This window comes from Bacillus rossius, chromosome 1, assembly GCF_032445375.1.
Source record: "Bacillus rossius redtenbacheri isolate Brsri chromosome 1, Brsri_v3, whole genome shotgun sequence".
NCBI lineage: Eukaryota > Metazoa > Arthropoda > Insecta > Phasmatodea > Bacillidae > Bacillus > Bacillus rossius.
This window is the reverse complement of record NC_086330.1, coordinates 354,933,734-354,956,235: the sequence shown is the minus strand read 5'-3', so window position 1 is coordinate 354,956,235 and position 22,502 is coordinate 354,933,734. Positions and strand designations below refer to the sequence as shown.

Here is a 22,502-nt window from a genome sequence, read left to right as displayed (position 1 = left end):
CTCACTTTATATTGTAATTGTAGTTGTTTGAAACAAATTACAAACATATTAAACTAAGTTTCGGGCAGTGTACTTTATTTCATAATCTTTTTTAGTAGAAAATTACATATTTACAAAACAAAATAAAAAAGTAACGGCAGTTTCGCATTAAAAATCAACTAATAACAACTATCAGTCTAGCATACCCTTGCACAATTCATAAAATTAAAACTGAGAAAACATTTGACGTTCAACAATCTACTTTCATGACATCTTGCAAGGCATACATTGCACTCTAAAATTGTTTAACTGTCAATAGAGCTGGGCCAATATTAGGAATTATTGTCTTATAATGATGACCAGCTATACACACTTCTTAGCATTGTTTATTCAGTTTTTTTTAAACCAAATGTTAGTATTTTTGACAGTTTGTACACGTCTTTTAATAGCATCAAAACAAGATTAATTTTTTTAAAGGCTGAACATCATTAATCCACCTGGATATAATATGAGCTCATTTAGATGTCATTAGGATAGATGATGACCTTGAAGGGTAAAAAATTATATCAAGTATGCCCCTTTAGGGGCACAAATGAACTGGACGGAATGGAAAAAATTTCCTCCCTCCCCACCCAAATGTGAAAAGTATATTACATAACTTAAAGTGCCATTTATTGTATGTAAGACACATAAGTATTGCACCATTGCTAACCTATACCTTTTCAGCCCGTGAAAAAACAAATTCCTATTAAACATTAGCTTATGCAATCTGCAGTCCATTACTTATTTTAACCTAGAAGACATGCTAGGCTTATAAAGTTTTTCTAGTGAGATGAGAGATAAAATATCCTAAATGGCCAAAAGAATTTGGCGAAAAAAATCAAGTGATTGGTCCAGCTCTAATCTTTGACTTAAAAGTTTTTTTAGAGGGGACTATAAAAATGACTGATTGCTCTATGTATGAATCTCTCACACACAAAAAAAGGCAGTCAAGCAGGAATGAATGCCATGGCATTTCAGAGTTGAAAACCTAGTTGTCAATGCATATCGTTATTGACAGCGAGGCTAACCCACAAGAAAAAAACACAACACATACAAATATTCACAGTTTACAACTTTACACTGAGGTCAACTAACTGGCCATAATTATGGGCGAGGAAAATTACATTGCAGTGTAAGAGACTTATCATGCAAGAAAATTTATAAACCAATATAGATATGTAATATGATGCACTGCTCTCAATAAAGTTAGAACAGTTTAAATTTTGATCTGTATTGAGGCATCAAATATGTCATAATGTTAGCAAATTACATAAAAACTATACTATGTTCGTGACAAAAAGCACAATCCCATTTAACAGAGATTCTCCTGACTTTCTGCTATGGTACTCAGATGTGCAAGGGCAATTAACATACAGATAATTAATAAGTTACCAAAAGTAAATTACAAGTATTATGCTGTTAACAGTACATCCTTCAGAACAAAAAAAAAATGTATCTGGGGGTGAATATGATTATTTTGCATTACAAACAACGTACATAAATTACTATACAATAAGTACAAAATAAAAGTTATCCTATGAACTATTAGCCATATTTCAGTCTAATACTGGAGGACATGCAACACATTGCATGGTAAACAGTAAACACTTATCTTGGTGATTCTCGTGCATGGTGTGAGTGCAAACAAACAAATAAATCTCGAGCTTTTTCACCATGTAGTATACTTACATGCAGGAATAATAATTTATTCACAGAAAATATTAATACATTTTTTTTTTCTTTTTTTAAATTGTTAGAAAGGTCAGTCTGGCTTGTACAGGGCAAGTCTTTTTTGAAAGAGGCCCCCTGGAACTCGGCGTGCAACGAATGGGTGAGTAAATACAGTAAGTACAGTGTGACAACTACCTCGAAGGGAGGACATTTTCCAGCACCACCTCTAGCTCTCACTGTACTTTGTTTACTCAAGCACTCTTTCTTTTCACATGTGTTCCACGAGGCCTCATTTAAAAGACTCATCCTGTATAAACTATGCCTAATACACTAGTCTTGAAAGTTTTACAAAAAAAATTATTGCATGCACTACTCCATGGTTACAGTACACCTGCCCTGTGAAGAAACGCTGTAATTTGTTCGAGGAAAACAGAGCACCCGTAAGAGTATGTTTATCAAAATAATTCATGCCTGCTGGCTACGATTTTAATCCAGACACTACTCCCATTAAAAATAATTTACTATATATATATATATAATGTGTGTGTATATATGTATATTATTGTATACATATGTATATATTTTATAAATATGTATATATTTGTATACATATGTATATATGTATTTGTGTATATAAATATGAAGTACATTTTTTAAAACTAAACAACCTAAAATTAAATTTAAAAAATTCAGGTACCACATTGTTTATGTAACAGGGCTTGGGCACAGCATTCCTAAGGCGCTGACTAAATTTCTGAGTTACAAAATAATAATATTATTTAAGTTCAAATAAGAATTTTAAATGCTCAACTTAGCATTATAATTAGAAAAATTATTTTACCTTTTAAAGTAATTCTCGACACTGTTGTTTACTAAATGTGTGTCTGCCACAATTTGTCACTAGCGCATTCTAGTAGGTGTGAGTTAAACTATCCCCGAAATCTTCTAGCTTCGTTCTCCAGAGCTGCTACTGACGTGGGATGGCGTAAACTAAATGTTTGCTGAACACACGGGTGCCGTGTACGCAAGCAAATAGCTATTAAGGAAAAGAAAAATATTATTTGTTGATTCATCAAAGTATTAATTCGTTGCCTTGTATTTAATGATACATAAATGCTATTGCCATTGTGCACGCACTGAAATGAAAATTTACGTAAAAGAAAACAGCTTCTTTTAATATATGATTGCGCCACTTCAAAATGACGGTAATCTAACAGCGTTACTTTGAGGGGCTGGCGTACTTAAATATATTCATTTTGGATTGTTCCCAAAATGGTAGACAAATGCACACAAACAGAACTATAAAATAATGCCACATATGACCACACACTGTCTTTCGAGTAGTAAAAAATATGATCAGTGAAAAATCAGTTTTTTTTTTCAATTTGAGTTGAATCATTGAAACAAGAAAAGATAATATTTGGTTTGACTGTAATTAGGTGTTTGGCAATCATAATTTCAAATCATAAAACATTCAGAAATATTTATCAAAAGTATTCTGCATAAAAATGCCACGAACAGAGGTAGCTTTCTGTGTCTGCACCATGTGACAATCCATCTTCAGGACAGACTTAAATCTTCAATAAAACTTGGGTGGGAAAAAATTTTTTTTGTAAAGAATACAAAGTGTAGTTCAAGAAATGGTAAAAATACGAAAAGGTGTCTACAAACACCTAGCAAATTAATTTAAAGACTTTTTTTAGAACATTTTAACACCTTTTTTTATATCAAAGAGTGATTTGTAAATCTGTATACAGTACATAACCAAAATTGAACACAAGCATATGCAATACAAAAGATTTTTAAGTTAAAAAGGCTAAAATATTTTTAGAGATAATTTATGCATGTCACTATAAACTGAACAGAGGCATAAAAAAAATATAAGTAGGCAAAAATCTACTTGAAATTAAATTTTTGTTGCTTCCACACCATTACTGCTTATTTAGGGCTTATTACCTGACTTTCGTGAACAGATCTGCAGTTTCCTTACTTACATGACCAGTCCTTCAGTTTCCTTGCCTTTTCCTGACTTCCATGACCAGACCTTCAGTTTCTTTACTTTTTCATGACTTACATGACCAGTAGACATCCTGTAAGATATCTGTCAAAACATGATGCTCATAGATAGCTTGGTGTACAGAAGGAAATACCAAGACATTCCAACTTTATTATGCATACTAATATTTTTAAGACGAGGGCATGGAGAGAGGAGAAAATAAAACATGTGACTCATGTATGCACACAAAGCAATTAGACTGCAGTTCATGGAAGATTCTCTTTTTTTTGACAGTTGTTAAAAGTACATAGCGACAATAGCCCGTTTAACCTTTCACCACAGTTGAAATGACAAGCAACAGGTTTTCAAAGCAACCCTGCACCTCTCTTGACTTATGTCAATTTCCACGAATTACTGCCATCACACGTCTGCAGTAAGCCACAACGACCAAACGGATGTGATATTATTTGTCTGCAGTTGGTGAGATGTGCATCCATCAAAACAATGCATTTTCTTGGGCAATGAAAATAATTTTTTTTTGTATTAAGACCTAAGTTATCTTTCTTATGATTACTATTGTTTGAAAATTTTCATTTAAAATTATCTTGTAACTCACAACATTAGTAGTATGAGCATAATGCACTAAAGTTTTTCATTTCACCTCTTTTGAGCTAAGCTTGGACATCCTTAAATTATAAATTTATTCAAATATTATTAAGATTACATTACAAAACGAATGGGAACGTACAAAATAAGCTTAATTAAACATAAACAAATGTAATACGACATTGATATACTATTCACAGGCACAAATAAATTTGTTAGGTTAAAAAACTTAAATCTTTTCAGAGATAATTTTTACATTTATTTCCAGTATACATTCTCCCATTCTCAAATTATTTACGTTTAACGTTCCCATATAAACTGGAAAAAAATGGCGTCTACAAAAAATGTAAGTAAGCAAAAGGGTTGTTGAAAATTGAAGTATCATGTCTTCCAGCAACATTACTGTTAATATGTATCTGACATTTTCGTGTCAGTCCCCCAGTTTTCTTACTTTTTATGAGATTTCGGTGACCTGAAGAACACCCTAGGTTTTGCTTACATCCTAAATTCTCTTGAAGAAAGCTCTTAAGTTGACAAGCCTTGAGTGGTCTTCCCCTCAACACCCAATCAACACAAGACACGGGGCCTTCCTTTTTGCAGCTGATGCATCAAGTAATGAAGAAACCAGCCAAAGCATTGCCATGTTGTCAATTGTAGCGGTAGAAGCAGGACTACAGGGCTGCATTTTTAGAATCTAAAATTGTGTCATTCGGTGATACAAAGCTCAGAGAGATGTCTAAGATTCATGATCCAACACTCATACACATTCAGAATGCCAGCATGTGAATTCTTAAAATTATTTGTGGACACTCTCTTCATTTATATGATATTTAGTTGGTTAAAATTTCTGTCAAAAAAGAGAGTATGAACTCACTACAGAAAATGCAGTTTATCAGACATTTCTTTAAATAGAAAAAATTCAGCTCAAAATACTTTACCACAAAAATCATTCTTTCTAGTTTGTAGTCTAACTAAGCAATAGTACATACATATCAAGATAAGAATGTACTATTTGGTAACATGCGCTATTTATTATATTTTTAATGGCCAACAGAAATATTACCTAATACTGAACAGCCTTAGAAGTTTGATGATTCAGAACTTAAAAAAAAAGTTTCTACTGACAAACTCATTTGGAAATAAAGTAAAATCTTTGAAAGTACATTTACATACTTATTAATACATAGCTTGAAGCTCAATATTAAAAATTGTTTCTACAAAAACATCTGCAAAAGACTATATTCACTGATATATGTTGCAACCTGCAAGTTGTCTCATACTCACAAATTCAAACATTTAGAATATGTATATTTTTTTAATATTTGATGCAGAAGCTGGTAAAAAATGTACACTTACAAATGTGCACGCTTAGAATAAAAACTGAACAGCTCTTTGAATGTTTTTAGTTAAAAGCCACACTTAAAACAAATTATCATTCTTATTAATTGGTTCTTAACTACTGAGAACAACTACGACTACTATCAACACTGTCCAAACACAAAATATTTCTTCTGGAGTATAAATTCTGCAACTTAAAAAATATTATAAAAATCTTTAAACAAAGAGGTATAAAATATACATACACCTACGAGTAACATGTGCATTAACAGTCAAGTCTCACGCATAATTGTCAACACTGAATTCATGATATGCTGGTCTCACAGTAAGAAAATATTCAGATAGCAGAGTAGGAATCTGAAGAAATCTACTACGGATATCAAAACCCTCAAACTTGAAAAAAAAAATCCAAGTTCCACACATGGCTGTGACTTACATTTTATAAGTAAGCACACTTTCCATTGCACTGCTCATAAAAAATATCTCGCATAGCGCAACCACTGCAAGCGAATGAAATGTTCGTACGGGAAGACGACGAACACGATGCAGCGCGTCTTGCTCCCGTTCGCAGCACCGCGCGACCCGCCGGGGGGGTAAACATCACCGTGAATCACGGCCATCAGCTGTTCACGTCCATGCGCTGGGACAGGTGGACCGGCTCGGCGGACTGCTCCTCCACCTCGTCGATGCGTCGCTTGGCCCGCCACTTGTCCGTCGAGCACTGCCCGTTGCGCAGCGTGCGCTGCGCCTTGTAGATGGGCTCGTACTCCGACAGCTGCGCCATGAACCCCTCGTTGGGCCTGATGCAGAACCTGTGCCTCTGGACCTTCGCAAATGCTTCCCTGCAAATAGTTACAGTCCTGACGATTGGAGGGGGGGAAAAAAAAAAAAAAATTTGAAATTTTCTGAAACAAATAAAGAAAATCCAGCTCCCCCATCTACATACCTGGCATAGTATCTAGTCTAAAGCTGCCGGAAGGAATCAAAGAATTCTAAATACATACAGTGAAATCTCATTACAACGTACCTGGAAAAAAAAAACCCACCTTCTTGGCACTTAACCAAGAAGTACTTTATACTAACTGTTACTGAATGTAAAACATTGTTGGGACCTGCAAATATGTACTTTAAAGTGAGAAATCCTTTATAGTGAGGTACTTTATGGAGTGGTTTCACCGTAAAGTACAAAATTTATTCCCACAAGATAAAAAGACTTAAAGACGGGATGAAGATGTACTTACGAAATTGTCAGTCCGTATTTCTCCATCACGTAGGCGAGAACCAGCGCTGCACTCCGTGAGCACCCGGCGTTGCCGTGAACCAAGGTCTTCCCGTTCGCCGCGATGCTCTCGTCCACGAACTTCCGCACCTTCGGGAAGTACTGGATGATGTTCTCCGTGACTGTGTCTCTGATGTTCAACACCAGGTATCTGCAAACAGCCATGTAACAATAAACTGTTTCCATTAAAAAAAAAATGGTAATGTTAAGAGACCCAATACTGTGAAAGATCTTTAATTTTGCATTCTATGGTTCAGCTCATTCTGTGATCACCCACCAAACGAGCAGCTCATTATCAGATTTTTTTTTCCGGGTGGATTCAGGCTTGACCTCTGCCACCCGGTTGCATTACTGCGCAGCCAGCATTTTTAGTTCGTTTAAAGTTTATCATCACTGCTGGTTTTAATTTTGTGGTGTTCCCTATTTTATAGAGGCTTGCATTTCACGAGTGAATTCCTGTAGTGATTTTTTCATCAGTATTTTCTTCTTATTAAAAATGTTTTAAATTCCATTGTACTTTGCAAGGATATTTCTTGGGTATTTCCGTTAGAACTATATAGACATTCGATAATCTGGCATGGCTTTGGTCCCGAACATGCTGGATGAAAGACCTTCACTATACAAATATACGGAACACATCTAATGCTGGTAAACTCCGTATAGCATGGCCAAGTTTATCCCTTGCCTGATGGCATGATCCTGTAAACAGGGACATAACTAGACTAGTTTCTACCCGGGGCTAAAACTCTTCTTCCCCCCCCCCCCCTTAACGAACCAAAACCTTTTCCGGCAACACATCATATTGCCATCATATATTAATTACCTGCACTATTCCAAATATTTCTGATTCAACTCAGATGGCAAATAAATAAATTTTTTTGCAGTAACTTCAATCTTAATACATTGGTAGTAGGATAGTACACAAAAAATTCCAGTTTTTAAATATTTGATGATATACATGTATGTATATTTCAAAAAATAATTCAGTTCTTCTACCCTCCGACATATATATATTTTTTTTGTGGTTCTAACACTACGATATTCAAGTAAATATCTATAGCAAAAATTACTCTGCCAGTTTAGCACCCCCAAATGCAGTGTCTGGAGTGCAAGCTCCATCTGCCCCCTTCTAGTATGTCCGTATGTCCCTGCCTGTTTAATTATTGATCCTGTGGTAGATGATGCTTACTGTTTTAATTTAGATGGTTGAAAGATCCTAGTAAAAAAAAAACTCTAATATCACAATACAAATAATGTCACAATGTGTGGAAAATTTTTCTTTTATATTTAACATAATTCATTGGTATATCACAAGGTTTTTAATATGTTTAGTATATTTCGACGTACTAAATTGAAACAGCAAGCATCATGTATCACACAGGATCAACGTATGCAGGATCATGCCACCAGGATCGGAACTTTTACCCTCCTGCCAATGACTGGAATGGATTGACAATGCCAGGTTTTCGTGAAAAAAAAAAAAAAAATCCATCCAGTGTCTGTCTATCCCAACCAAAAAAGTTCCCTCACTTGATGTCGTCGGGAAAGTGAGGCTTGATGAGGTGTGCTTCCATGTCGTTCCGGACGCACACGATGTGAGTGATTCCGAGCGCCTGCAGCTCCGCCAGCTTGCTCCTAGAGGCGGCGTAGTACGGCCCAAGGTACACCCCCGGGACCACTTCCTGGACCTCCCGTCGCATGTCGTAGATCCACCCCGCCGCTGCACCACTGCTCCTCTGGACGGGGGGCGGCCTCTCCATCGCTGCAGCCGGGCCGTGCTGCAACACGTCAGCACCTTACGTCACTTTCCAACATTTACGATCATCGAGTCAGGACATCAACACCCGAGATTAACTCATAAGTAGAGTGATCATGAAACTAGTCATTGCGCTACCCTCTATCGAGTATTACAGATGCTAGTGGGAATCTAAAAATGTTCCTTTGCAAAACAATTACATAAGCAAAATTAATAGTAAAAGATGTATTTTTGGGCATACATATTTGCTGGGTACACTGTACGTCATAAACTTCAATAACAGACAAGAAAGATAAATTTAAAAAAAAAAACGCACCGAAAACAAGCTAAAATTAGGTGATGCCAAAAATTAAAAACATAGCCCAGACGGACACCGTGGGCTTAAACCCACAAGACAGCAGAAATTAGAACAATAAATAAAGACAAAAAAGACCTTGGACAAGACAACAATAACATAGAGATGCACAGGTGAACCCACAGCGATGTGACAAAACAGATATTCTGAACACCCCAATGACAGCACATCGCTGGGTTGGCCTGTGCATCTCTGTGTTATTTTTGTGTTGTCCAAGGTCATTTTATGTCTTTATTTACTGCTCTTGTTGCTACTGTCTTGTATTGTTAGCCCACTGTCTCCATTTGTGCTGTAATAATTTTTTGACATTGCCTTTTTTTGGCTTGTTTTCTGTGTGTTTGCATACGTATTTATCTGTGTCTGTTACTTAAGGTTTCTTATGAAATATAGCGTAATCAGCAATGGTGTGTGTCCAAAACTACTTCTCGAATCCATCTTCCCAATTGCAGGAGCCATTCACAGAATGTAATATTATTATACTAAAAAAAAAAAAATTCCAATTTTTTTTTGGAAAAGACGCTCATGTAATATTTACCTCAAAACCATTACTGGTAAAATAAGTTAATACTTAAAAAAAAAAAGAAGAAAATCCATGTTCACTGGAAATTCTGCAGGAAAGCTTTTTCTTCCATAAAATAAAGATACCAAAATGAATTTTATTAACTATTCTTCAAGAAGGTGTTTTGAAATTTCAAGTAGTTTACGAACATATAGTGTACTGTTTTAATCAGTGGTAAGGTTAGTTGTATTACATACTTAATAATTACAATAAAAAATAAATGACAGATAGGTTAAGTAAATTTAGCTAAATGGAGTTGGTAGTTCCTAACCAATGGATCAAGGAATTTTTAGAGAATTTTTAATGCACCTAAAATAACTTAACCAAAACTATTTTAAAGTAATTTATATGCAGTTAGCCCTACCTAACCAATTGTTTACACTATTTTAACATATTTTTAATGTAGTTATAACCAACCTTCCAAGTTAAAGTATTTTTAATGTAGCTAACCTAACCAAACTGAACATTCTCACATCACATTATTTGTACTATATAAACCTAACGAGAAGTTAAAACAGTAAACTACTAGTAAAATGAATAAAGTATCACAATGGCCTCTTAGAGAATGATTGGGAAACATGTGACGAAGTATACTTTTTTTTAGTAATTTTTATCAATTTTAAAACTAGAGGCTTTCTTCCTGAATCACTTTTTTTTTTAAATAGCGATTGCCGTAAGTAACCAAATTCTTTAGCTACATTTCAAATCTATTTCGATTTTCACCAGTAGCAAAACTATTCGCCGATATTGAATACTTGTTTGCGCGCGAGAATTGTTTTTGAGGAAAAAAGGGGGGGGGGGGGGGGGGAGTAGGGAATTATGCTATTTTGAGCGGGATTTCATTACAAAGAGAGTAAAATCTATTTTCAACTAAATCCTAAGAGCAACATTGAATTTCCATACTTCAAAAGCTCAAATAATCGTTCACGAGATGGAACCGCACGTTCTTCACTATTTTCTTAGGTTAGAAAGTAAAAAAAAAAAGCGTCACCCGGTGACTTCAGCCACAAAAATTCAGAATGCATAAAGCCATAATTTCTGTGCAATAATTAATTATATTTACACATAATCACTCGCTAAAACACTTATCACGGAAAAGTGGAACTAAGTACAGCACAAAAACAAAACAAAAAACCTTGAAACTATTATTTAGCATTGGGAAATTATTATCAAACGTACATCCTTGCATTCTTTAATCACGTCATTCACTGAGCACATATACTCAGCTAGTGGAAACATTAACAGAAATTATAAAGTTTTGTCTGTATTTTGTAAACACCTCGCACACTACTACTCAAAACAACCACCAACGAGCATACAACCACGTTCCCCACTACCGCGTACTAGAGATGCAAATATATATAGAATATATCGAACTATTCGATATTTTGTCTCGATATTATCGAAGCAAGTAAATAGTTTTATAACTACGATATATTCAACCGATATTATAAAAGTATTCATCATATTCATGTGCATATTTTTTGGTATTTTTTTTTTTAATTTTTAGTTGGCAACACTAACTGGAAACCCTCTAGCTGTGAATATGGCTTCTCTGGGAAGTGGGAACTACCACTTTATGTGAAACACAAGGGGAAAAACCTTTTCTTATGGTATGTTTCTGTCCAAAAGCCCCGATGCATCACTCCTGGGTAGAGGTGGGTTGTTACAGCAATTTTCGGTATCTGTTCCAACCTGATACTAATACAGTAATGTACCTAGTTACAAATCTCTGATACTTTTGTATCAGAGCTGTAGCGGTCCCAGGAACCGACAAGGTATCAGCATTCTCGTTACAGGGTACACATCCTCCGTGCCGTCATCACCAGCTTAAAAAGGTATCGGTGTCTCTGATACATTATTTATCACGCCCGGTAATTCTCTACCGCTGTTACTCTCATGCCCGCCTGATACAGCCAGTATCAATCATTTCAAATTCACTGCAGTTCGTCTGGCCGTGTATTAATTACCACCATGTACATTGTTGCGGGCTGTCATGCTTTGTAGTTAGTATCTTTATAGTGAAATAAGGAATGGATAAGTGCAGGAAAAATACTTTATTTGTGTGGAATTTTTTTTACGGAAAATAATGAGTTTGCTAGTTGTAATTTGTGTAAACAAAAACTGAGTTATAAATCATCATCGACTAATCTGAAGAAACATTTGAAACGTAAACATTGATATAGTATGCTCACTAATGTACGTATCTGTTTTTTTTATTTTTTATTTTTGATAAAATCGTAATCTTTTAATGTATGAAAACACTAGTTACTAATTGTTTTCGGAAAAAAAGTCCTAATGTTGATTACATCTGTTATTAGTGTCAACTGAGAATTTATTTGCATTTTCATAGCTGTTAGGTGCACAAATATAAATATTATATCTTGTATTAATGTACTTTTTAATATTAAAATTTCATCAGTTTTATTATTGAACGAGACTGTGCACTTTGAGCGTACTTTGATGTGGGACAATAACCACACAACTCGTAACAATTTCGCTTTGCGCCTCTCCTTCAACGCCTTCCCCTGCGCTTCCTCCCCTACATTATTTCCCTTCTTTATCCCTTATTCGTCGTTCGTTCCTGCTCCCTCCCCTTTCACAAGTTCCGCCCAAGTGACCGTCATCTGCGATCGGGTTCTGCGCACATTGGCCGTGGTGTTGTTCCAGGCGAATTCTGAACTGATACTAAAGTACTTGATACTTTTCAAGTGTACTCGTTTGCCGTTCCTGATACAGGCGCGTATCAGTGCCAAAGTATCAGGTTGATACTTTTCGACCCACCTCTACTCCTGGGTCCTGGGCTGGCCTATACTGTGCTCGTCTCCTGCTAGTGCTGTGGTGTGCTGGGTAAGAGTGTAATGTGAATTGCGTGCAGGGCCGGTGCAAGGTAAATTGGCGCCCTAGGCGAAAAACCTAGCTTCAAACATTCATCTAGAACATACTGGGTAGTATTTTCCTCTAAAGAGCTGATGTAAAGAAACCCAAATAGTAATGAGATTTCTTGATGCTGGCTAAAATGTTCATTTATTGAGTTTATTGAAATATCAATAATTGCAAAATAAAAATTCACCTTGAACTGGTCTTTTGCATTTTGTATTGGTTCATCTTCTGCCTCATACGAAAAGTGTTTTTTCTTTCTTCTCAAGCGAGCAGGGCTGGACTCCGATGCAAATGAAGCTGGAATTTCAAGTTTTTCTGCAATTTCTGTTGCATCGACTAACATTTTTTAGAATCCTTCATCACTTCTGCAGTTTTCAAGGAACAACTGAGTTATATGGAGTTGTTTTGTGGCAGCAGATAAATCGAAGTTCTTCGACTGGAGTAGTTTGCTGGTTATGTTGATTTCGTACAGTAAATTATACCAGACAACAAGGGACACCACAAATTAAAAATTCCCTATACTTTTTGCCAGTCCTTCAGCCTCAACTCGTGAAATGTTTCCATGAGATCCTGTGAGGTTGGTGTCTTCAGCAATGTCGGTAAGGGCATCATACACTTCCCCTAGCTGATAATGGAGTGGTTTTAAAGCGTCGATCCGACTTTCCCATCGTGTATCGCTCAGAGGTTTCAATGCAAGAGATGGCAGGTGGCGCATCAGTATTTCCCAGCATTGAGTTGAAGAAGAGAAAAACATGTACAAGCTCTGAACAAAACAAAAGAAAGAAGTCGCAGCCAGACAACATTTAGCAGCATCGTTTATCACGAGATTTAGTGAATGAGCACTACAGGGTACAAAAAGGGCTCGTGGATTCATGTCTAATATCCGTCGCTGAAGACCAATGTTTTTGCCCTTCGTATTACTTCCATTGTCATATCCTTGACCACGCAAATTTTCTATTAGTAGGTTCAAATCCGCAAACTTCTCAAGAATTTTTGTGGTCAAACCAGCACCAGTAGTATCTGAAACAGGCACGAATCCCAAAAAAATGTTCTTTTATTTCAGACCGTTCAGCATCTGTTATCAAAACAAATCGAAAAATGATTGTCATCTGCTCAATATGGCTCACGTCGGGTGTACAGTCAAGCACAATAGAAAAGTATTTAACACCTTGGACAGCAGATAGGATTTTTCCTGGACAGCATTACTCAAAATTTGGATCAATTCATTTTATATGGTATATATTTCCCAGGTAATAAATGTGAGTCTCCTTATCACGAACTTTTGGGAGGTGCTCATGCATTATAGGATCAAACAAAGCCAGGTAGGTATTCCACAAATTTGAGAAAGTTTCCATTCCCATAGGAAAACAACTTTTCTTGTGTACCTCGAAATGCTAAGTTTTGTGCTCCAAGCACCCTTACTAATGCAATGAGTCTTTCTAAGACTTGATGCCAGAACTTTTCTTCTTGTTGAAAGGCGCAAATGATCTTCATCAATAGTTTTCCTTCTCTTCAATCTGGTCTCTAGTTCTTTCCATTCTTGAAAGTTTGTCATATGATCTTCAGTCTTTATGTGGCTTGCCAAGATAGCAGACAAATTTTTCCAATCATTTACACCGGTACCGGTTAAAACAGATCGCCCTGTTTTCAAAAATATTACGCAGCAGAAGCAGAACACTGCATCCTTTGAAGGCGAGTATTGAAGCCATGGACGATGAAGAGATTCGCCATTGATTAGTCGCATTTTGTAGTGAACAACTGAAACCCTTCTTCTGTTGCCATATAGCGGAAATGTGAACTCTTTAACTTGTTCGGGTCCATGTTCTACCAAAATTTGACGCAACCGATCATCACACTTTCCCCATGTGGCAGGATCACAAAAGTCTATTGAAAAACTGGTACGGTATTCTATCATTTCTTAACTCTGTTCATCATGAACTGCGTGACAAATTTCTTCATTTTCATTTTCAAATGCTGTAGTTTCTTTGGTTTCTAAGACAGCAGCCTCATTTCCTACATTAATTCTACTACTTCCTCCAGTGTTAACACTAGGTTTCTTCGTATATTCCACAATGGGTTTGTCCGAATTTTCAGAACATTTGTCTAAATGCTCACTATGTTTATCTGAATATTGACAGTCTTTATCTGAATTTTCATGCTCTTTGTCTGAAATTTCACGATGTAAGTACTTCAGAAATGAGCCTTCTTGCTTCAGTGCTGATTTTTCTTTCTCGGCCTTTCTTTTACGAAACTGTGCTCAAGAAAGTTTTTTTCTGTCAGCCATTTCTTGGTATGCACCTATAAAAAAAAGCTACTTATTTAGGTAATTGTTACAAAGCTCAAAAGTTAATACAATAAATCCTACATACAGGGCCGCAACTAGGGGGGAGCAAGCGGGGCATACGCCCCGGGCGCTAGGCTGTGGGGGCGCCGAAATCGCTTGCCTTGTAATTCCTACTACAACTGGTAACAAGTTTTTTTTTTAACTTGCATGCCAGGAATGTCTAATCTGATTTACAATATAACGTCTCAACATATTTAATGAACAAGTCTATTGATTATACGGACTACTTTATGGACATAGTGGGTTCATGCATGGAAGTTACAGTAGCACAGAAACTGTTACATGTAGGCATGGAAAATGCTTAAATAGCACCATTTTTCCGTGGGAGGGCCCCCGGACCCCCCGCTTTATTGGTGTGGTATATGCAAAAAAGAGGGGGGGGGGGGCGCATGAATCCATTCATGCCCCGGGTGCCAGAGACTCTAGTTGCGGCCCTGCCTACATATCAATCACCATCATAGGCTCTAGAAATAATAGTTGTCTGCCCAAATCTCTCCATGCTCCACTACAATGCATGGACCTTAAATAGATTAGTCTAAAGTGATTTCATAAACAATGGAAAACTCAAAACAGCAGGCCCGGATCCAAAATTCATACCACTGCCTACCCCACCCCCTGCACACAATGTAAATAAATATTTTTTACTCTTTTAAATATGTTCCTGATGGAAGAGCGTTTCACGTCCCATTTAAATCCATATATTGAGAGCCTGTGAGGGTAAAAATATGTGCAGGACAACACAAACATTGATGCCTGGGTTCAGATTTGAACCGGGGACCCCTGGCAACCCAGACCAACGAGCCATGGATTGCACCACAGAGGTCGGCATCTATTACTTATGAATAGATGGCCACACACAGACAAGCTCAACATAGCTTTTAAATATTGTGAATATGATAACAAACACATACTGAAAAAAAAATGTTAAGTACTTTTACCTACTCTGTAAAGGTTATCCTTTCCTTGTGCAAGAAAGTAGTTCTATAACACTTTTAAATAGGGGCCTAATAATGTAGAACGAAGTGAGAAAAAACTTACTTTGAGAGAAATTAGGAAGGATCTTTTATTTTTCTCGTAAAGACATGTCAAAGTTAAAATGTGTACCTTATGGTGACTTAATTTCCCCCCCCCCCCCCTTTTCCCAATAAAATCAATTGGTTTGTAATAATTTGCACTTAAATAATGACACAGGCTATTTGATAAAAGTAATAAAAACAAGATGCTACATGATTTTGCATTTGCAAATATTTGCTAAATATAATATATTTTTACTTATTTTTCAGACATTTTCTTAAGAATTACAAAAATATATTCTTTTGAGTTTTTTTAAAAACTTTAAGCGTACAGTCCATAACATTTAATACTAGTTTAAATTATTTAATTTCATGAAGCCAATGGGTTTTGGTGGAGGTGCATCGCTGTAATGAGCGAATTTAGATTTTGACATAGGCCTTTTTACGGGAATAATAGGCAAGCTATCCACTCCATCACTCCATCACATACCCCCTTGACAACTGGTCACAAAGATTCATCACAAATGTTCTCATTGCAAGAAATGTTAATTTCATACTGATTTATGGCTTTTAGTAACAGTTTGCAGATGTCAACATGTGTTTCGTGATCACTAGAGACCCGGAAATTTCGCGAATTCGTCTGACCTCAGGATAGAATTCAAAGTCATAGGTGTGTTAAACCGATGTTTGCTTATCCATTGGTTGATTTCTTAGTGAGAACAGTTTTATACTTGTTAATTGGCACTAGCTGATTGGCTTACTTCTCTCCTAGCTGGGCATCGTTGGATCACGGTCGCAGAGGGGCGTGTCCAGATAACTGCGGTCCAATCATGAACACAGTGCGAGAGTGTGAAGGTTTGCATTCTAACTTGCGACTAAATGAATGCGCGAAATTTACGTATCTCTATTGATCACGCTAAAATGTCCTGGGAAGGGGAAAGGGGGGGGGGATAAAGATTAACACCACTGGACTCTCTTTTCAGAAGTCAATAATCCTACAGTTTGTGTGCACTTTATTTTCTATCGTGTGTTAAAAGTTGAGGAAAATTTTACTGTTAGTCACACGAACGATCTGAATTCTTGAATGTAGTCTTTTCTTTTATTTTTATTGTTATAAAATAGCAAAAAAAAAAAAATACATGCTATATTACTCGTCCCATCTTTGTGCAAAAAAAAAAGAATACACACATATAAATATTTAAAAAAAGGTACATTATACAAATATTACAAATACATACATCTACTATTATATTACAATGGAGAGATACACCACAATTTAACATGATTATGCCATATTCATATAGTCAGATACACTATAATATGATCCATTTAAAATAAATTTAAATAAGTGTTTTTAAACAATTTAGGACTATTTATCATTTTTATATTAGATGGGAGTTTATTAAACAATCTAACTCCATTGTTTTTTGTTGAATTTAATGTAGCACTTTTATAAACAAAATTTAAAAGAAAATCACTTTTAATACGCGTATTATATTTATGAATATCATGATTTTTTAATGGTAAATATTATTTTTATGTATATTAAGTAATAATTTATAAATCTAAATACAAGGTACAGGCAATAAAAACAAGGAATAAAAAAAATAGCCAGCCATGGGGACTGTCAACAGAAGTGAAAACTTAAAACTTTGTGCCGCTGCGATTCGCCAGTCTGGCGCAACACGTCACTAGCATGTCGGTGACGCGAACCTATAAGTTTTGCCCCTACCAACAATCGCTCAACGCGGCTAAAGAAGTTTTCACTTCAAAAAAAGGTGCTTAGCCGCCACCAGTGGTGAAGTCACAGATACAGATATTAGGATTTACTTATAAGAAAGTGTACAAATGTTCCAATATGCGAATACGGGAGTATATTCGATTGTGCAAGTACACAAGTGCGTAATTATGCGAGTGCATAATTTGCATACAAATGTGCAAATATGCAAGTGTGCTATAACGTTAAAAAAAAAAACCTTCCCGATCTTTGCACTTTTCGTTGCCCCCTGAGCGTTACACTTTCGTTACGCTCTGAAGAACACATCTTCTCGAGTTACCCTGCTGGCTATAAAGAAGTTTCACTTAAAAAATTCACGACTGGCATTATTATTTTTATGAAGTATTGACCTGACTTTTGCAACGTCTAATGGTTACCGTAGTTATAAAATAGTACTTTTTTTTTTCTACGTGAAAATGTCTATTAGTTCGTTACAGAAATTGTCGGTTGAACTTTATTGTGTGAAAAAATACCGTCAGATTGGAATCGCTAATAACTGCGTGACTAATAATACGCCAACAATGGTTGAGCCCAAGTGTTTGTCACGCATCATTTGTTTTGCCTGTGACGTCATCGTACCAGTGTACGCGCATGCGTCATTGTTACGATTGATAATTAAATTACATATTAATACGAAACAGTTGTTACGATTTTATCCCGACGTTTTCACGAAAAAATCTACAGCGCGCACACGAACTGCGCCTTTATTAATTTCTTATGCAAACTTTATTTATAAATACTTTGAAAACTTTACCATGTTTCAAGGTAAATACTTATGTTAATTATTGTTTGCGTGTTTTTGTTTTTCACCCTAGAAGGCGAAAGGAGAGTTTTGGGAGAAAGGAAGTTACAACCGTAGCATTACGCGCTAACGGTTATTCTACTCAAGGGTAGATGTTGCCACGGCAGGAGAAACAGACCGTATCAGACGCTGGAAGCCATGAGCGCGCTTCCTGCGTGCAAAGGGCCAAACTTCCCTGCCTGCCCCCTTCCCCTAACCAATCTACTATCCCCCCCCCCCCCCCCGACACCCAGTGGCCGGTTGTACCGCTCGCCGGCAGGGGAGCACGGGTGAGTCACCTTTAGCTCAGGTGCCGGGGTGAGACTATTCGGGCGCAGGGGAAGAATCGATACTTGATATCGACTCCAACACCCTCCCCTCACCAAACCACCAGCCAACACCGCTGCAATCGCAGAAACATAACAGTGTTGCCACGCGTGCTGATTTTTCAGTAAACTTATTTTTTTTGTCAATTAAGTACTGATCTACGAAAAGAAAAAAAAGCTTAACGTTTATGTAGCTTACATTTCTTATTAATAAAAAAAATTGTGAGCGAGTCTATTCGTACTCGGCAGTGATGTATCAACATCTAATCTCGGTAACGAGAAAATGCATGTGTCCTAATTTTGCAAATATATTACGAAACTAGGATACGAAATTGCACGTAGAATTCATTAAAATAATTCCGAGCATGATAAATGTACACAAATTGTGTTTTCAACTACATTTCTGCACGCGAATCACACGAGGTTTCCGCACCCGCCGCTATAAATCGCTGCCGGAGCAGCTACGTTGACTATTGAATTGAGTCATTCCATTTGCAGACAAAAAAAAGCTATATAAGGAAACGGCTAGGAATAAACCGAAAAAGCTTTAAAAAATTACTACACCCCGGCTTTATTTTCGACCAGGAATTGGAATGAAATAATGCCCATATTGTAAAAATTCATTAAACTGTTAATACTATAGAGTTTCCCTTTGGCTTTGTGAACTTTGGTTCACACCATCCGCCACAGAAAGCAGCGCCGTTGGTACACATTACCGTTTCATGCGATTTCCGTTTCATTCACGAAATGACTCCTAAAAGGCCATATACCGAGAGCTAAGATGTTACACATCAAAAACTTTCACTAAAACGTAATGTAAATGGAACCAGTATGTCATTTGTAGAATATTCGCCTGTCACTTCAATGCATTTTATAGCTTACCTAGCCATTCACATTCGACTACTGACCATCTACCTTTTTGTATCTGTGCTCATTTTCTTTTGTACGTATTGTTACGATCGCGCTTGGCTGCAGTGCTTGGCATCGCCGCGCTCGTTCGGCCTGTCTGCGCCCCCTTCCACCTGCATCCTCTCCTTGGTATCTCGTGTCATACTGTCTCGCAACATCCTGACCGTCGCAGCGCGCACCTGCCTCAGATCGAGTTACTTAAAAGAGGCCGCACTGCGGAATAAAAGGATTCAGACATGTTTATCGGCGCGTTTTGTGGGAACCCAATGCTTGTTGCGTTTATCGGCGTTCTTTGAGCAGCCGCCGCGTCCTTCGACAGGACTCACGACGCGTTTCTGGACATTTCGACGGCGAAGGTCGCGCGATATCTCGGAGACATACCCGATTGTTCTGGACGGGAACCCAAGGGTTATATAAGGAGGTAGGCCCGAGGACGCCAGTGAGAGAGTCGGAGTCTGAGTGAGTGAGTGGAGTCGGGAGTTCTCCCGCGGCGGAGTTTCTGGGCGATAGTGCCGCGGGTGCGGCAGAGTGGCGAAGTCCTTGGACGAAGGTTCCAGGGCAGGGAGTGAGTGAGTTCTGCGGAGTCGGGAGTTTCCGGACGATAGAGTCGCGGGCGCGGCGGAGTCCCGAGTGAAGTTGCGAGCGAGTCGTCGTGTGGGATCTCGGCGAAGGGTGTGACGGCGGCGGCGGAGTGCGGCGACGGAGTCCCGCGGCGGAGACCCACGAGGGGCGCTGCGGCGAGAGTTGCGCCGGAAGTGCGGCCCAGCGAGATGTGTGAAACGAGTGACTGGGGAATGGACGTTTCTTTACGTGTAATTAATTATCTGCCAATTTAGAAGATTATTTGTAAGTGACAAGTAGTGGTAATAAATAAAACTGTGTGTGATAAAAATCTTTAATTGGGCTATCCTTTACGAACCCGCAGGTAAATCGTAACAGTATAAATTAACAAACAACTTTAGCATATACACATGGATAGTTATAGCAATAAGCTTCTACACAACACTAAACATGCACAGTTACCTACAATGGACATAAAATTAACCCAATTATCCAATTCGTTTGTTCACAATGGTTTTTTTTAAGCCTTCGAGCAATTAAAACTGCTATATATAGTAATGTGTAATGAAAAAAGGACAAAACTAGTTTTTATAGAAAAAAATACTTAATAGCACAGGAATATCGAAATTAAATGCTATAAAAAATTCTTCATAAAATGCTATTTACAGCGTAACTCCATCGTGCGAACGTAATAAACGAAAGAAAATACGTAATAATTGGCACAATCAAATCAAACCATGATTTTTATAATGGAGTATAAAATAAAATTCTCAAATGATGTAGTAGTAGACCTACCTTTAGAGCTTCTGGTTGGCCAGAAACATATCCGTGATATAACACAGTATAAACCAAACGTTAAACGTAGAGCGAACTATACTTAATACTAATACTGAGCTTGTGTACACAATATCGCTACGTAAGATTGTAGCTAGTCGGATTTACTTACGCGAAGTTAAACTGTTATGAACAATACTGTGTTGCATTGCTGTCCGAGATTATAGTGATTTTTTTTTCATAGTAAAGTAACTTACAAGTCAAATTATAAGTCAAATTATAAATTTCTTGTTTGTATAAAAATAAAATTATCCAGTATTAATGTGTTTTTAAAGGCTATGTCAATTTTTAATTTCGCATAATGAGTGAAACACTAATCGCCAGGGAAAACTAAAAACTATACCTGACGGAGATAAAAGTATAATTTCGTGAGCAGACGATGATCATTAATTAGTTTTCTTTTATCAAATGTACTACTATAATAGTCTTTTTTTCATTTCCCTTTATTTAAAAAAAAAATATTTATCTGTTTCCAGTAAATATCTTAAAACAAATACATTTTGTTAATAAAACGAGTTCCAATATTTTACAAGGCAGTGAGGTTAGCAGCACTGAAACATATCCGCTCAGTGTTTCGAAGGGCCATACCTACCACGGAGGGAGAACACGGGTGGGGAGCATAAAACTGGATTCGCAATTAAAAAACACAAGCAAGTGCGTAGCAGGCCACGCACACGACTGTGCACACCAACTGTGTGAAATTGCTTCCAAATTTAATTCCAATGCGTTAAATTTAGGCAAGTAGATTTCGCGATGCATTTTTAACACCTGTTCATAGTGTTATTGTTGGTAAATAAGTGCCGTAATTTAATTATGATTCTTTCGCGACAGGTAACAGTACATATTATCTTTGAATCTTTGGGTCGCACCTGTGTTTCCGTACCATGTGCGTCTCTGCCTGAGGACGGGAGCAGATAGCAGTTCCCGAAACGTCGCTTGTTTCTGTTTTAGAAAACTGTTGTGTTTGTTTCGTCTTCTCGTTTGGTCGTGTTTTTGTCTCGTTTTGACTGTTTTGCTGAATTTTTTGGGTTCAATATTTTTTGTGCTGTCATCATTTGTGGGTTTTTTTTCGTTTCTCTTTGTGTTTTTTGTTTTTTTGGAAAACTATTGTGTTTGTTTCGTCTTTTCGTTTTGCTGTGGTTTTTGTCTCGTTTCAACTGTTGTGTTGAATTTTTTTGGGTTAGGAATTTTTGTGCTGTCATCATTTGTGGTTTTTTTTTTTTTCGTTCTGTTAGTCCATTTCTTTGTTTTTTCCTTGTTTGTTGACCATATTCCTGTTGTGGAATATTGTGTGGCGTTAAATCCTGACAACAGCAATTTTTGCTTAATTTGTGATTTTTGTCATTTGTGTTTTTTTGTAGTTTTCTTCTGCAGACATACATGTGCTAAGCAATGGCGTATGTCCAAAAGCCTACATCAAGTCAGGTAACAGTTCAAAAAACTTCTCGAACTAACTCATGCGCATTTTCGCGATAACGATTCGAAAAGTGACA

At 37.0% G+C, this 22,502-nt stretch overlaps 1 protein-coding gene across 2 annotated transcripts; it reads right to left on the bottom strand.

The window, feature by feature from the left end:
* Positions 1-54: 54 nt before the first annotated feature.
* Positions 55-10,932, bottom strand: LOC134528258 (serine/threonine/tyrosine-interacting protein-like). Of its 2 annotated transcripts, none has more exons than XM_063361714.1 (4): positions 10,761-10,932; positions 8,442-8,689; positions 6,874-7,062; positions 55-6,474 (listed from the first exon to the last, which is right to left on the bottom strand). In XM_063361714.1, exons 1-4 carry the CDS (start codon positions 10,818-10,820, stop codon positions 6,252-6,254), a joined length of 720 nt encoding a protein of 239 aa, XP_063217784.1. In that variant the 5' UTR covers positions 10,821-10,932; the 3' UTR covers positions 55-6,251. The 2 variants fall into 2 exon arrangements, with proteins under 2 accessions (XP_063217784.1, XP_063217785.1); XM_063361715.1 differs by lacking the exon at positions 10,761-10,932 and adding an exon at positions 10,485-10,754.
* Positions 10,933-22,502: the final 11,570 nt, after the last annotated feature.